This window comes from Oncorhynchus keta, chromosome 21, assembly GCF_023373465.1.
Source record: "Oncorhynchus keta strain PuntledgeMale-10-30-2019 chromosome 21, Oket_V2, whole genome shotgun sequence".
NCBI lineage: Eukaryota > Metazoa > Chordata > Actinopteri > Salmoniformes > Salmonidae > Oncorhynchus > Oncorhynchus keta.
In genome coordinates this window covers 45,253,738-45,272,049 of record NC_068441.1, presented here as the reverse complement: position 1 = coordinate 45,272,049, position 18,312 = coordinate 45,253,738, and the positions used below count along the sequence as shown (strand labels likewise).

General features: G+C 40.5%; 1 protein-coding gene across 4 annotated transcripts in view; it reads left to right on the top strand.

Moving 5' to 3' along the window:
- LOC118372930 (cadherin-22) overlaps positions 1 to 14,666 on the top strand; it is a 325,996-nt gene extending 311,330 nt beyond the window's left edge. For all 4 annotated transcript variants that reach the window (XM_052474027.1, XM_052474023.1, XM_052474025.1 and 1 more), the window contains one exon: positions 12,798 to 14,666. In XM_052474027.1, the coding sequence (XP_052329987.1) occupies positions 12,798 to 13,315 (518 nt within the window). In that variant the 3' untranslated portion in view covers positions 13,316 to 14,666. The remainder of the gene's footprint in view (positions 1 to 12,797) is intronic.
- Positions 14,667 to 18,312: the final 3,646 nt, after the last annotated feature.

Below are 18,312 nucleotides of genomic sequence, written 5' to 3'. Positions count from 1 at the left end.
GTGACTCAGCCCCTGTAATAGGGTTAGAGGCAGAGAATCCTAGTGGAAAGAGGGGAACCGGCCAGGCAGAGACAGCAAGGGCGGTTCGTTGCTCCAGAGCCTTTCCTTTCACCTTCCCACTCCTGGGCCAGACTAAACTCAATCATATGACCCACTGAAAAGATGAGACTTCAGTAAAGACTTAAAGGTTGAGACCGAGTTTGCGTCTCTGACATGGGTAGGCAGACCGTTCCATAAAAATGGAGCTCTATAGGAGAAAGCCCTGCCTCCAGCTGTTTGCTTAGAAATTCTAGGGACAATTAGGGGGCCTGCGTCTTGTGACTATAGCGTACGTGTAGGTATGTACGGCAGGACCAAATCAGAGAGATAGGTAGGAGCAAGCCCATGTAATGCTTTGTAGGTTAGCAGTAAAACCTTGAAATCAGCCCTTGCTTTGACAGGAAGCCAGTGTAGAGAGGCTAGCACTGGAGTAATATGATCAAATTTTTTGGTTCTAGTCAGGATTCTAGCAGCCGTATTTAGCACTAACTGAAGTTTGTTTAGTGCTTTATCCGGGTAGCCGGAAAGTAGAGCATTGCAGTAGTCTAACCTAGAAAGTTTTGGACAGAAAGTTTCTGATTTTTGCAATGTTACGTAGATGGAAAAAAGCTTTCCTTAAAATGGTCTTGATATGTTCTTCAAAAGAGAGATCAGGGTCCAGAGTAACGCAGAGGTCCTTCACAGTTTTATTTGAGACGACTGTACAACCATTAAGATTAATTGTCAGATTCAACAGAAGATCTCTTTGTTTCTTGGGACCTAGAACAAGCATCTCTGTTTTAACTTGAGTCAAACGTTTCGGGTAGCCTTCCACAAGCTTCCCACAATAAGTTGGGTGAATTTTGGCCCATTCCTCTTGACAGAGCTAGTGTAACTGAGTCAGGTTTGTAGGCCTTGCTCCCACAGGCTTTTTCAGTTCTGCACACACATTTTCTATAGGTTTGAGGTCAGGGGTTTGTGATGGCCACTCCAATACATTGACTTTGTTGTCCTTAAGCCATTTTGCCACAACTTTGGAAGAATGCTTGGGGTCATTGTCTCTTTAGAAGACCCATTTGCAACCAAGCTGTACTTCCTGACTGATGTGGGACGGCAGATAGCCTAGTGGTTAGAGCATTGGACTAGAAACCGAAAGGTTACAAGATCTAATCCCAGAGCTGACAAGGTAAAAATCTGTTGTTCTGCCCCTGAACAAGGCAGTTAACCCACTGTTCCTAGGCCGTCATTGAAAATAAGAAGTTGTTCTTAACTAACTTGCCTAGTATAAATATGTCTTGAGATGTTGCTTCAATATATCCACATATGATGTTTATACTTGCGTACTATTGTTTGTACAGATGAACGTGGTATCTTCAGGCCTTTGGAAATTGCTCCCAAGGATGAACCAGACTTGTGGAGGTCTACCATTTTTTTTGAGAGGTCTTGGCTGATTTATTTAGATTTTCCCATGATGTCAAGCAAAGAGGCACAGAGTTTGAAGGTCGGCCTTGAAATACATCCACAGGTGCACCTCCAATTGACTCAACTGATGTCAATTAGCTGGTTAGAAGCTTCTAAAGCCATGACATCATTTTCTGGAATTTTCCAAGCTGTTTAAAGGCACAGTCAACTTAATGTATGTACAGTTCTGACCCACTGGAATTGTGATAAAGTGAATTAAGTGAAATAATCTCTGTAAAAAATGGTTGGAAAAATGACTTGTGTCATGCACAAAGTGTCCTAACCGACATATTAGTTTGTTATAGTTTGTTAATAAGAAATTTAATGACTCCAACCTAAGTGTATGTCAACTTCCGACTTCAACTGTACATATATTTCTTTGCCGTATGGGGAGATAGCAGAACGAGAATGGACAGCGCTGTGTTAACAGCCACCTTGTGTGTTAATGGGAGATAGCAGAACGAGAATGGACAGCGCTGTGTTAACAGCCACCTTGTGTGTTAATGGGAGATAGCGGAACGAGAATGGACAGCGCTGTGTTAACGGCCACCTTGTGTGTTAATGGGAGATAGCGGAACGAGAATGGACAGCGCTGTGTTAACAGCCACCTTGTGTGTTAATGGGAGATAGTGGAACGAGAATGGACAGCGCTGTGTTAACAGCCACCTTGTGTGTTAATGGGAGATAGCGGAACGAGAATGGACAGCGCTGTGTTAACGGCCACCTTGTGTGTTAATGGGAGATAGCGGAACGAGAATGGACAGCGCTGTGTTAACAGCCACCTTGTGTGTTAATGGGAGATAGCGGAACGTGAATGGACAGCGCTGTGTTAACAGCCACCTTGTGTGTTAATGGGAGATAGCGGAACGAGAATGGACAGCGCTGTGTTAACGGCCACCTTGTGTGTTAATGGGAGATAGCGGAACGAGAATGGACAGCGCTGTGTTAACAGCCACCTTATGTGTTAATGGGAGATAGAGGAACGAGAATGGACAGCGCTGTGTTAACAGCCACCTTGTGTGTTAATGGGAGATAGCGGAACGAGAATGGACAGCGCTGTGTTAACAGCCACCTTGTGTGTTAATGGGAGATAGCGGAACGAGAATGGACAGCGCTGTGTTAACGGCCACCTTGTGTGTTAATGGGAGATAGCGGAACGAGAATGGACAGCGCTGTGTTAACAGCCACCTTATGTGTTAATGGGAGATAGCGGAACGAGAATGGACAGCGCTGTGTTAACGGCCACCTTGTGTGTTAATGGGAGATATCGGAACGAGAATGGACAGCGCTGTGTTAACAGCCACCTTGTGTGTTAATGGGAGATAGCGGAACGAGAATGGACAGCGCTGTGTTAACGGCCACCTTGTGTGTTAATGGGAGATAGCGGAACGAGAATGGACAGCGCTGTGTTAACAGCCACCTTGTGTGTTAATGGGAGATAGAGGAACGAGAATGGACAGCGCTGTGTTAACAGCCACCTTGTGTGTTAATGGGAGATAGCGGAACGAGAATGGACAGCGCTGTATTAACAGCCACCTTGTGTGTTAATGGGAGATAGCGGAACGAGAATGGACAGCGCTGTGTTAACGGCCACCTTGTGTGTTATTGGGAGCGATGTACTGGAGCAAAACAACTGACTGCTTGTGTGGTGGCAATGACTTCCCAACGATCCACCCACACACAGAACAGACAGACAGAGCGTACACACACACACACGCACACACACAGAGAATAGAACCACACACAGAGCCTAGACGCACATACAGAACACACACGAACACAAACTCACCCATTGTTCTGTACGTGTGGTTGGGTTAGAACCCAGCTCCCCGGAGGCGCCCAAGTAACCTATTAGATCAATTGTGGCATGATGAGCGAAATGAAAACAAATTTCTGCCTAATTAGCAACAAATAAACAATCCTTCCATCAGTTAATTTAGTGAGTGACGTGATAAATCCATTTTGGCGAGGCATCTGCGCACATCCGTTCCAATTAAGCCCCATCTGCCAAGATGAACTCTTGGCCTCGTGCGGCTAGGCACAGCCCAAGGGTAAATTAGCTGTCTTGTCAGGACCGCTTATCAGAACATCTGTACACAGAGGAGCAGCCACACGTTGGCGAGGCAGGTACTTTACTACAGGATTTGGCCACTGTTTGCAGGACATATACAACAGGCTGTGATGCATTATTCCATGCATAACATGCAAAATGTGACTTTGCTATATATCACCATCGCTGTAATGCAGCGAATAACCGTAATATATAACGTTCAAGTTAATATCTCTAAGAGGAATGAAGCAGCCAATGGATTACCTCTGATTTTCCATTTCCACTAAGAGAAGAAAAACATTGCCCCTCCCATCTCACATGCAGTTTATATCACTCACAATAATAACCAAGTGCATGTTTGGCATGCACAGCAGCATGCATCAAGAGGTTAGTATGACCCGTGTCTATTGGTTGGACCTGGCTATTAACTGTCTCCAATGATGGTGAATGGGGAGGAAAAACTCCCACAATGATCAAAGACATCCATCTCCCCATGGCACCATGGAGACAATGTAGGTTAAGAGAAGTGGCTAGATGAAGAGTTATTGTACAAGAGGCTCTAGACGATCAACAGTCCTCATCTTCCTTTCTTCAAACGCAGCTCTTCAGATGGGAACGCAGGCCATTTTCTCTACGACTCCCAGTCTTATTTTTCAAGTAATTTACAGCAAATGAAGACACATTTTTTTTATACAGATTAATATGCGTGTCACTGTTGCATTTTGCTCTTTCCCATAAGAGGAAAAAAAACATGAAAGAAAGGTGAAACAATCAGTTTCAGCGTCATGTTCTGACTCTCAAGGTCACAGTTAAGGGTAGGACTGTATATTGCCTAAGGGCTTGTGCTTTGCATCAAGCTGCAAATCCAATAGAAGTCTATCAAATCCTTCAAGATATAAGGGTTCACTGACACACCCAATTTTAAAAAAATAGTGTACTGTCATTCATTTTCTTTGAGTTAATGGTCAGGCCATATCTATCACATTCACAATGTGTGACTTTAGTAGTGTGAGGGGTTAGAGCACTAAAGGCCCAGTGCAGTGAAAATGTTAGTTTTTTCTGTGTTTTGGATCATATACTATACAACAGCTGATGAAATTAACATTACAAAAGTTTGATTTTTATTCTTATAGTTGCTTGTTGAAAATACAATCAACACAGGACCTTCTAATGAGCATGTTTTGCGTGGATGGAGTTTTGGCTATTTAATTCAACGAGGAAAGACAGTTAAGAACAAATTCTTATTTTACAATGACGGCCGAACCCTCCCTTAACCCGGACGACGCTGGTACAATTTGCGCTGCCCTATGGGACTCACGATCACAGCCGGTATACAGCCTGGGATTGAACAAGGGTCTGTAGTGATGCCTCTAGCACTGAGATGCAGTGCCTTAGACTGCTGCGCACTCAGCTTGCTGGTGACATCCAAACCTCTGCCAATAACAATTTGTAAATTACGTATACCTCCCATTAGGTCCCTCCACCGCTTTGGTGGCCTTACCCTCTCCACTCACACCACTCCTAGACAGTTCTTGCATTTTTTTTGTCTGAGTAATAGTTTTTTTTTGCCCCAAAAAAAACATTTTTATTTATTTTCGACAATTTCAATGGAAAACTGTTATAGTAAGGTACTTAATTGTTACCCAGAAATAAGATATAATGAGATAAAAACATCTGCATTGGGCCTTTAAGTATCTTGTGCAGACCGGATAGCGAAGTTACTAGTATAATAGATCCATAGAGCCCAATCCTTAACTTTAAAAAATAAACACATTATTTTGCATATTTTTGGCCTGACTATATATTTTGGGATATTATGGAGTTAGACAGTTGAGTAAAGCTTGTGAGGCATTTATAGATAGGTGATATTCTTTAAGATTCTTATAATTAATATTAATATTAATATATTAATCATATACAGTATGTCTGGGCAAGCGGTCATTGTTAAAGACAATTGGCTTCCTAGTGTGCATTCTCAATGACGGACACTATCACAACTATGTGGGTTTCTTTTCCCTTGCCTGGTAATGTTCTCTTGAACAGTAATATTGCCTTGAAACACCCATTACCGTGACCTCTAATGTTTATTTTTCATTTATTTTTTATTCCATTTCTTTCCAAGCTCCTCATCCGTGGATAAGCTTGGTTAGTGTTCCCATCTTCAGTTAGTGTCTTTGCCATCTATTCAGCATACAATCTCCACAATTTTGTGTTCCAGCCCCGAACCGCCCCGCGAACCCATTCAATCCGGCCTGCTGCCCGTGGGTAGTTTGGGATTCCCGGGGAAAAAACTATCTCAATCGACGTTGAAATGACCAAAACCAAATCGAAACTGTCTATGAATGATAATAGACCTACATTTATGGTCTCTTCACTATTCAGCTTTCTAACGGTCATCGAAACAAAAGCTAGAGTGTCAGGGAGGATTGAGATTCCAAAAGCAATGCACAGAGGACTATTTTTAGCAAATTGTGTCTGCAAGGAAATAACATCAATCCCGTTTTACACCGCTGGGTTAACACGTACAGTATGCTAGAGCAAGGCCATGGTAAGTAAACCACACACACACACACAGTGCCTTCAGAAAGTATTCATACATACCATATATTCTTGACTTATTCCGACAGCCTAATTTCAAAATGGAATTTCTCACCAATCTACACTTAATACCCCATAGTGACAAAGTGAAAACATGTTTTTAGAAATGTTAGCACATTTCTTGAATATTAAATACACAAATATCTAATTCACATAGGTATTCACACCCCTAAGTCAATACATGTTAGAATCACCTTTGGCAGCGATTACAGCTGTGAGTCTTTCTAGGTAGGTCTCTGGGCTTTGCACACCTGGATTGTAAAAAAAAATATTCAAGTTCTGTCATGTCGGTTGTAAATCATTGACATAGATTTTCAAGCCAATTTAAGTCAAAACTGTAACTAGGCCACTCAGTAACATTCAATGTCATCTTGGTAAACAACTCCAGTGTATATTTGGCCTTTTAGGTTGTTGTCCTGCTGAAAGGTGAATTTGTCTCCCAGTGTCTGTTGGAAAGCAGCCTGAACCAGGTTTTCTTCTAGGATTTTGCCTGTGCTTAGCTCTGTTCCACTTATTTGTATCTGAAAAAAACACCCTAACATGAATTCCCTGACAAAAACGCCCTAAAAATATCCATAACATGATGCAGCCACCACCATGCTTTAAAATATTAAAAGTGGTACTCAGTGATGTATTGTGTTGAATTTGCTCCAAACATAACGCTTTGTATTCATGACATAAGTTAATTTCTACTTTAGTGCCTTGTTGCAAAAAATATGCATATTTTTATTCTGTACAGGCTTCCGTCTTAGGTTAGTATTGTGGAGTAGTTCTCCTATCACAACCATTAAGCCTGTAACTGTTTTAAAGTCGCCATTCGCCTCATGGTGAAATCCCTGAGTGGTTTCCTTCCTCTCTGGCAACTGAGTTAGGGAGGACGCCTGTATCTTTGTAGTGACTGGGTGTACACCATCCAAAGTGTAGTAACTTCACCATGGACGAAGGGATATTCAATGTCAGATTTGTTGTGAAGCATTGGAAAACCTCCCTGGTCTTTGTGGTTGAATCTTTGTTTGAAATGCACTGCTCCACTGAGGAACCTTACAGATAATTGTTTGTGTGGGGTACAGCAATAAGGTAGTCATTCAAAAATTAAATTAAAAACTGTTATTGCACACAGAGTAAGTCCATGCAACTTATTATGTGACTTGATAAGCACATTTTTGATGCTGAACTTATTCAGGCTTACCATAACAAAGGGGTTGAATACTTAGTGACTCAAGATATTTCAGCTTTTATAGTTGTAAAAATGTCTAAAAACATAATTCCATTTTTACATTATGGGTTATTGTGTGTAGGCCTGCGACACAAAATCTCCATTTTAAATTCAGTCTGTAGAACAACAAAATGTGGAAAAGGTCGAGGGGTGTGAATACTTTCTGAAGGCATATTTAAATAAATTAAGTTATTCTTTCTTTTTAGAGTTTATCTGTAATACTGAGGCACTGAATAATAGGTCTATATTTGCAGTATATTCACAGTTGCATTTTAGGATACATATTGTAACATTTAAATGGCAGTAGGCCTACAATACTGATACTGGAAACAAGAAGATTAATTGTAAAGTCTAAACCAGTGAGTTGGCAGAAACCAAGGTCAGAATTTAATTGAAATCACTCAGCAGTGAAATGACAACATTGAACAGTGAACCATCATATTTTTGTATAAGAGATCTAATAATGAAAGGGAAGGATTTATATATTGAATTTGGTCAAGTTAGTATGGGAGAGGTGGAAAAACTATTGCTATCCATCAATAATGATAAGCCACCAGGCATAGACAACTTTAATGGGAAACTATTGAGAATGGTAGCAGACTGTATTGCCACCCCTATTTGCTAGATCTTTAACCAAAGCCTAAAGGAGTGTGTGTCCATGGCGTGGAAGGAAGCTAAAGTAATTCCACTGCCTAAAAATTGTAAAGAACCCTTTGCTGGCTATATCAACGGTCCAATCAGTTTGCTGCCTGTTCTTAGTAAACTGATGGAGAGGATTGTGCATGACCAAATACTATTTTTCAGAGAATAAGTTAACTACTGACTTTCAGCATGCATATAGGGAAGGGCACTCAACTAGCACTGCACTCACTCAGATGACTGATGATTGGCTAAATTAAATGGATAATAAGATGATAGTTGGAGATGTATTGTTCGATTTCATTGCAGCCTTTGATGTTATTGATCATAATCTGATATTGAAGATTCTCACTTGCTATGGCTTTACATCACCTGCCATCACATGGTTGGAAAGTTATTTATCCAATATAACCCAGAGAGTATTCTTCAATGGAAGCTTCTCTAACATCAGATATGTACAGTGCGGTGTCCCTCAGGGTATTTGCCTTGGGCCGTTACTCTTACACGTAGCTAAAATGACTATCGATGTGGATGATTCCACACTACATGTCAGCAACCAAAGCATGGACCTCACTGAAATTCTAAATAAGGAGTGAGTCAGTATCAGAATGGGTGATTAATAATAAACTTGTCTTAAATACATTAAAACTTAAAGCATGATATTTCATTCAAAACCTTTTCTAAGACATAAACCTCAACTGTAGTTGTACAAAAAGCCTGATCATTGAGCAAGTTGCGGAAGCTAAACTCCTAGGTATAACATTGAATGGTCAATTATGTTGGTCAACTCATTTTAACAACGCTTTTGTGAAGATGTGGAGGGCTATGTCGCTTATAAAAAGATATGTGTTTTTATAGGCTCTGGTCTTGTCCCATTTTGATTACTGTCCGGTAATATTGTCAAGTGAAGCAAAGGAAAACCTAGCATTTCTGCAGCTGGCTCAAAACAGAGCAGCACACGTTGCCCGTATCTGCACATACAGAAGTAACATCAACAACATGCCAGTCCTTCCTGGTTGAAAGTTGACGAGAGATCAACTGCTTCTCTTCTAGTTTTTTTATGAGAAATAATTAGTGATGAAAATGAACATTTCAGATTGTCTGTATAATCAAGTAACATTCAGCTCAGACACCGATACATATCCCACAAGACATGCCACCAGGGGTCTCTTCACAGTCCGCAATTCCAAAAAACGTATTCACGGCAATGCACAGTTTTATACAGAGCCTTGATCACATGGAACTCCCTTCCCTTAAAATGAACAGCTGTACAGAAAGACTCATGTAAAGGCCAAATTACAGAGGAGGAACTTCTTGATGCAATTTCTGCCTTTAAGTCCAGGAAAACTCCAGGGCTGGATGACATACCAGTTGAGGTATATCAACATTTTGTGATGGAGTCAGAGGAACGTTATTAGCTTTTTTGAACCACTCACATAACAATTGTATATTATCAGATACTCAACAAGAAGTTCTGATTTCATTATGACTGAAACAGGACGCAGGTGGTAATTATAAATATCCAGTCCAATAAAAAATATTGAGTCCATTTACACTTCAGTGGTGTGATGCATGAATTTATGTTTTCTTTTAAATCCACAATATTTTGTTCTTAATTTAATCGATTTTAGAAGAAGGCTGTAACGTAACAACAGATTATTTCACTTATAATTCACTGTATCACAATTCCAGTGGGTCAGAAGTTTACATACACTAAGTTGACTGTGCCTGATGTGTCTGATGTACCTGTGGATGTATTTCAAGGCCTACTTTCAAACTCAGTGCCTCTTTGCTTGACATCATGGGAAAATCAAAAGAAATCAGCCAAGACCTAAAAATAATATACAAATTGTCGACCACAAGTCTGGTTCATCCTTGGGAGCAATTTCCAAAGGCCTGAAGATACCACGTTGATCTGTACAAACAATAGTATAAAATATAAACACCATGGGACCACACAGCCGTAATACCGCTTAGGAAGGAAACATGTTCTGTCTCCGAGAGATGAATGGTGCAAAAAGTGCAAATCAATCCCAGAACAACAGCAAAGAACCTTGTACAAAATTATCTATATATTTTTTTATATTATCTATCCACAGTAAAATTGTCCTATATCGACATAACCTGAAAGTCCGCTTAGCAAGGAAGAAGCCACTGCTCCAAAACTTCCATAAAAAAGCCAGACTAGTTTTGCAACAGCACATGGGGATAAAGTTTGTACTTTTTGGAGAAATGTCCTCTGGCCTGATGAACTAAAAAAAAGAACTGTTTTGCCATTATGACAATTGTTGTGTTTGGAGGAGAAAGCCGAAGAACACCTTCCCAACCGCGAAGCACGGGGGTGGCAGCATCATGTTGTGAGGGTGCTTTGCTGCAGGAGGGACTGGTGCACTTCACAAAATAGATGGCATCATGAGGTAGTACAATTATGTGGATACATTGAAGCAGCATCTCAAGACATTAATCAGGAAGTTAAAGCTTGGTCGCAAATGGGTCATCCAAATGGACAATGACCCCAGGCATACTTCAGAAGTTGTGGCAAAATGGCTTAAGGACAACAGAGTCAATGTATTGGAGTGGCCATCACAAAGCCCTGACCTCAAACCTATAAAAAATGTGTCGGCAGAACTGAAAAAGCATGTGCGAGCAAGGAGGCCTACAAACCTGACTCCGTTACACCAGCTCTGTCAGGAGGAATGGGCCAAAATTCACGCAACTTATTGTGGGAAGCTTGTGGAAGGCTACCTGAAACGTTTGATCCAAGTTAAACAATTTAAAGGCAATGCTACCAAATACTAATTGAGTATGTAAACTTCTGACCCACTGGGAATGTGATGAAAGAAATAAAATATTAAATATATCACTCTCTCTACTATTATTCTAACATTTCACATTCTTAAAATAACGTGGTGATCCTAACTGGGACAGGGCATTTTTACTATGATTAAATGTCAGGAATGTGGTAAACTGAGTGTAAATGTTTTTGGCTAAGGTGTATGTAAACTTCTGACTTCAATTGACTCAAATTTCTGGAATGTTCCAAGCTGTTTAAAATCACAGTCAACTTAGTGTATGTAAACGTCTGACCCACTGGAATTGTGATACAGTGAATTATAAGTGAAATAATCTGTCTGTAAACAATTGTTGGAAAAATGACTTGTGTCATGCACAAAGTAGATGTCCTAACCAACTTGCCAAAGCTATAGTTTGTTAATAACATGAAATGTGTGGAATGGTTGAAAACCGAGTTTTAATGACTCCAACCTAAGTGTATGTAAACTTCCGACTTCAACTGTAGTTGAATAATATACATGGAATATATATATATATATAATATATATGCGGATAGGAAATGATGCAGACAATTACATTGATAGATTGTGGCTTCTATCAGCAAAATTGAAGCTGATCAGCCCCCTAAAAAAAATCCTTTCCATTTAATTACTCAAGCAAACAACAAAATTACCTTTAAAAAAATGATTACAGCCCTCAAATTACAGGCCTCTCTCATCTTTTTAAGTGGGAGAACTTGCACAATTGGTGGCTGACTAAATACTTTTTTGCCCCACTGTACATCATTTTTAGTTGTATTGTTTGTATGTCGTTGTATTTTAAATTTGTGTGACTGTCCTTGTCTATCAGTGTATCAGTGCTTTGTTACTTGTAGTGTTTTTTGTGGACCCCAGGAAGTGTGGCTTCTGCATCGGATAATGCGGATCCTAACAAACAGAAGAAACAGTTTTCACATCAATCCCAATTATAATTGTAATGGTCATAGCAGTATTATACATAGTAATGGTTATATTACTCCATAATAGTCATGATATACATTAATATTGTCTGAATATTCATATCGTCATTCTAATTTTCTTATCTTTTTATTTCCATAATTGATAGACACTTTGATTAGAATATTGTTGTCATAGCGATGACATTTGCTTTGGTGGTAGACATTAAGTTATAGTTAATTCATTAACGAATCAAGCACAGCCCCTCCAGAATAACGATATGTCTGGAGAAGGGGGCTATTGCTAAGTGGATGTTTTCTAATCAGACATAAAGGAGGTGATTTAAAAAAGTAAGCTTGGATTAAAACATTCATTGATTTATTGAGGTGGAACAGCTTTTGTTTTTCCTCCGTCTCATTAGACTATTTAGTGATCCATCTCAATTGTTTTCCTTTTTTAATGCAGACTTCATTTTTCAGTCATTAAACACTCTCTAGGTAGAGCCCAATACAGGGGATCTCTGCTGTGATTTCCTTTCTGATTTCACCGCAGCACGTTTCACTTGAATTAGTATTGATAGACGGATCAGCCTCTATTAAGCATTTCAAAACATATTTCTGGGCGAGCAAAATTAAAGATTTTGTTTGTGCATCCCGTGGAGAATCGATGCTCATGCATTGGAAATGTTACCCTTTGTTATTTCACTTCACTTGGCTGTCTTTTTGGGGTGAAATCAAAGTTAGAAAACCAGAGATGGACAAGGGGAAACTTTTTCCTGATAATGACAAAAAAGGCTGTTGAAATTTTATTAGCCACTTGCATAATCCAATAAGTCTTCATTAATTGTGTTATTCCCCATTGTGCTTGAGAGAATCTTTACAAAAGGGCAGATGGCCCCTGATGTTTTTGTTCATTCCTATAATTCATTAGTCTTCTCCCCGTTACGTGAAATTACTCTCTTACCAGCTACTCTCGAAAAGTTTCTCCCCACTCCAGATATTAATCCAGATCTTTGGCTCTGATTTCCCCGCTGTTAATCCCTAAACCCCTTAATCCCTAATTCCATGCTCTTTCTCCACCTCTGCAGTCCTGGTGCTGCTAATCCTAACCCTGAAGCGCCACCGCAAAGGCCAGCGGATGTCAGAGGACGAGGAGGACATGCGCGACAACGTCATCAAGTACAACGACGAGGGAGGCGGCGAGCAGGACACGCAGGCCTATGACATGAGTGCCCTGCGCAACCTCTATGACTTCCCCGAGGCCAAGAGTGGATCTTCTGAGTCAGGCCCTGATCTGCATGCACTGCCCCAGTGGATCCAGGGGCGGGTGAGCGGCGATGGCGGGGCAGCCGACTTCTCCCTCTTCAAGGGCTACATCCGCAAGAAGGTGGAGCAGGCGGATGCCGACCTGTCGGTACCGCCCTACGACTCGTTCCAGACGTACGCCTTTGAAGGCACCAGCTCGCCGGCCCTCTCCCTCAGCTCTATCCACACCCTGTCCACTACGTCCGAGCAGGATTTCTCCTACCTCAGTGACTGGGGGCCACGTTTCAGGCAGCTGGCGGGCTACTACGCCCCGGGACATCCTGAGGAAGAGGGCTCCTAGCAGTGTCCTCAGCCCAAACCTTTGCCTTCTCCTCTGTCCCCAGCACCGTATCAAGGGAGCCCAGTGTCAACACTGTCCTATAAAGCCCTCCTCCATCATCTCCACAGTGCCAGAATTGAAGCCCAGTTGGTGTGTTGGAAATCGATTAGGTCAAAAAATCTTTCTTGCTTTGAATCTTTAAGTTTGAAGTTTTTCAAAGCAAAACATTGTTTTTAAAGGTTTTGTAACTCCAGGGTGAAAGGTGGGCTGATTCAATGAGGGATAAAAGCAGGTGTTATCCGTTCACTTTTCCCTTAATTCCAATAAGGAACAGAGGAGTATGACGTAATAAAATATAAGTGGGGCACCACAGGTTACAATACCATTACCTTTCAAATTAGTTTCTGGGTATGTTCTGTCTGGAATCAAAGACTGGGTTCATTTTTAGCTGTGTTAGTGGACGCTCTGAGGACATTCTGAGAAATATGAACATTATGAAACTCAGCAGGGGGTCAAGTATTTTTTTTTCAAGACAAGGCAAACTATCTGAGATGTATTTATTTAAGAAAATATTTACAGTATTTATTCCTTTGTATTTATTTATTTATTTTGTCCATAATCACCGCACCACTTGTAACAATGAACATCAGTGAAGAATGATACAGAAAGAAGAAAAAAAGGTTTATTATGGTGAGAACCTGAGGAGAGAAGAGCTTCTACAGAAGCGCTTAGCATAGATTGAACTTTACATACTGCTTTCACAAAGGTGATATTTGGGTCACAGACAACTACAGTATTGGAAATATTTATATTTATTTTTCAGGAACACTTTTGTAAAATAAACAACTGAAGACAGAGCGCGACAGAAAATAAAAGAGTGAGAGAACAAAGGAAGAGACAATTCAGTGCACAGATTGGTTTTGTGTTGACATACTTTCACTGTATTGTGAAGATTTCTAAGGGGTTATGAAGGTTGTGGGACATTATGTGATAACCGGAGTTTTTGCTTTTCTTTTTCAGCGCCATTTAAAAGGCTATAAGGCACAATCCACACGAGTGATCCAGGACTATATGAAATGACTGTTGGTTTCATGGAGTTGGCTATAAGCTAACTCTTCCTGAGGAGTTAATTTTCATTCCAGTATTTGTATGTGTGAGTGTGTAATATGCGAACAACTTGTTTTATATTCTGAAAGATTTGATCGCTTTTGTTCTTTTGGGTCTATTTTAGAAGATGGATGGATATGTGAAGGGGTGACCGGTACAGGAATAAAGGATGAGGAGATGGAAGTCCTCTATCCACCATCCAGAACCTATTTAATGTTGACCTTAAACTTGCAAATGTATGGGAAATAAAAATCAATAAATATTTTATTGTTTTTTTTTTATATACTCTGCTGGCTATTTCTCCACACTGCAAAAACAGACATCCCTATGATCTAATATAATCTTAACATCATAATCTTATTTTATTATGTCATTCTTTGTGAGAGTCGCTACAGTATTCCCGAGGGGGGGATGTCGGGGACAGTTTGATATTATAATAGCAGATTTAATACAGTGAAAGTGTATTTTTAGGGATCGATAGTCTTGCATCCAGGAGGTAATTGTATAGCTTTGTTCCACTAGAGAGAGAACAGTCAGAATGTGTAAGTCTAATTACTGCTGAGGATGGGTAGAGGTTACCTGAGGATCCTGAAGCATATGGAGTTGAGTCTCTCATCTTTGTGGTCTGTGGTGGTGGCCAAGTCATGCCATGTCATGTTTCTCTTCAAAGGACTAAGGGCTCAACCCTAGTGTAGAAGATCTATGTTGTAGCGCAGTTGACCTTTAAAGGTAATTTCCGATTGAGCCGACATATGCAGCGTTTACCGCAAATGCTGTATCTGCGAACGCAGTAACAATGCCTTTAAATGTCAATCACTCTACCAATTGCAGGTCTTCCGCGCTATGGACTGAATTGAGCAGTAGGAGGTCCATTGTGAGTTTAATGTTAAAATTTCACTTGAGTGTTGAGTCAGCCATTTTGACTAAGGATGTTGAAAAATGTTGGACAGTGGACATTTAACCGGCATATCCTTATCCCTAATTATATCCTTAATCCTTAACCGACATCACCCCTTAACCCTAACCTTAATGCAGTGGTATTCAAAGTAGGGTTCGCATCCACTAGTGTGTTTTAATTGAGTAAATGTTTCTTTTCATTTTAATGGGTGATGAAAATGTAATGAATTAAAGGTTATTTAAGGTTGTCATTAGATTTGGGGTAGGATGGGGTTGTGACAAACTTGTGGGGAAAAAAATGGGTCTCCAGAAAATGTTTGAATACCACTGCCTTAAAGGGATATTTAACTTATTTCCCAACTTAAAAAGGCAAACTCTCCCTTTAACCTTAAACCTAACCCTAATCTTAACCCTACATGTAACCACTGTCTGTCCCTTACCTTGATTTAACCCCTAACATTAATCTAATTAATCTGCCTGCTGAATATCTACACTTCCAAAACATTGACAAGTCGGAGACTTCTAATATGTCTATACTTCAAGGTCATAATGAACCAGAACAATATTAGTAAAAAACATTCAGATAATAACATTTTAACTTGACTGTTGGCTGGAAATATACAGTGGCTTCCAAAAGTATTCACACCCCTTGGCATTATTCCTATTTATTGCCTTACAACCTAGATTTAATGGTTCAAAGTTTTGGATATTTTTTATAACCCAACCCTGATCTGTACTTCTCCACAACTCTGTCCCTGACCTGTTGAGAGAGCTCCTTGGTCTTCATGGTGCCGCTTGCTTGGTGGTGCCCCTTGCTTGCTTGGTGGTGCCCCTTGCTTGCTTGGTGGTGCCCCTTGCTTGCTTGGTGGTGCCCCTTACTTAGTGGTTTTGCCCCTTACTTAGTGGTGGTGCCCCTTACTTAGTGGTGGTGCCCCTTACTTAGTGGTGTTGCAGACTCTGGGGCTTTTCAGAACAGGTGTATACATGCTGAGATCATGTGACAGGTCATGTGACATTGAGATTGCACACAGGTGGACTATATTTAAAACCTGTTAGAACTCTAGGGGCAGTATTTCATTTTTGGATAAAAAGACGTGCCCGTTTTTAGCGCGATATTTTGTCACGAAAAGATGCTCGACTATGCTTGGAATTGATAGTTTTGGAAAGAAGACACTCTGACGTTTCCAGAACTGCAAAGATTTTCACTGTGAGTGCCATAGAACAATATCTACAGGCAAAACCAAGATGTTTGAGTCACCAGGAAATCAACAGGATTTCTGAAGGCACATTTTCAAGATCTCCTTATATGGCTGTGAATGGCACAGGAATCAACGGACACTTCCTATCGTTTCCCCCAGGTGTCTGCAGCATTGTGGTATTTGTAGGCATATCATTGGAAGATTGGCCATAAGAGCCTACAATTACCATGTGTCCCGCATGGTGTCTGCGTGGAAGTTGGTGCGCAAAAAGTCAGGTCCCAGTATTTTTCCATCCGAATCAGAAGAATGCACGCTTCTAGGACTGGCATTTCAATGAAGAGATATATGACAAAACACCTTGAGGATTGATTCAAACAACGTTTTCCATGTTTCAGTCGATATTATGGAGTTAATTCGGAAAAAAGTTGTTTAGGTGATCTGAATTTTCGGTTAGTTTCGGTAGCCAAATGCATAGTAACAAAACGGAACGTTGTGTCCTACACAAGCATCTTTCAGGAAAAACTGGACATCTGCTATTGAGAGTCTCCTCATTGAAACATCTGAAGTTCTTCAAAGGTAAATTATTTTATTTGATCCCTTTGCTGGTTTTTGTGAAGGCTAAATGCTAACGCTAAATGCTAAGCTAGCTATCACCACTCTTACACAAATTATTGATTTTCTCTGGTTCTAAAGCATATTTTGAAAATCTGAGACGACAGGATTGTTAAGAAAAGGATAAGCTTGAGGACAGGCATATTTATTTCATTTATTTTGCAATTTTCAGAAATCGCTAATGTTGCGTTATGGTAATGAGCTTGAGGCTGTAGTCACGATCCCGTATGCGGGATGGGGCGGCCTTAATGGTTGGACCACATCTTCTTTAGGGGCTTCAAAGCAAAGGGGGTGAATACATATGCAGGCACACTTTTCCTTTTCCTTTTTTTTATTTTCACTTCACCAATTTGGAATATTTTGTGTATGTCCATTACATGAAATACAAATAAAAATCCATTGAAATTACAAGTTGTAATGCAACAAAATAGGCAAAACGCCAAGGAGGATGAATACATTTGCAAGGCACTGTATGCGACTTGAACAAGAAAAGCGAGAGAGCAAAATGTGGTCAGAGATTTGATGTGGTTAGGAGAGATTGGATGTGGTCAGGAGAGATTGGATGTGGTCAGGATTGATTGGACGTGGTCAGGAGATAAAGGATGTGGCCAGGAGAGATTGGATGTGGCCAGGTCTAATCTCAATGTGGGATGACGAGGCTATACTGAACAAAAATAGTAATGCAACATGTGAAGTGTTGGTCCCATGTTTCATGAGCTGAAATAAATGATCCTAGAAATGTTACACAAGCACAAAAAACGTATTTCTCTCAAATGTTGTGCACACATTTGTTTACATCCCTGTTAGTAAGCATTTCTCATTTGCCAAGCTAATCCACCCACCTGATAGGTGTGGCATGTCAAGAAGCTGATTAAACTGCATGATCATTACACAGGTGCAATTTGTGCTGGGGACAATAAAAGACGACTCTAAAATGTGCAGTTCTGTCACACAGCACAATGCCACAGATCTCTCAAATTTTGAGGGAGAGTGCAATTGCCATTCTGACTGCTGGAATGTCCCCCAGATCTGTTGCCTGAGAACTGAATCTTAATTTCTCTACCATAAGCTGCCTCCAACGTCGTTTTAGAGAATTTGGCAGTACATCCAATGGGCCGCACAACTGCAAACCACATGTAACCACGCCAGCCCAGGACCTCCACATCCGGTTTCTTTACCTGCAGGATCATCTGAGACCAGCCA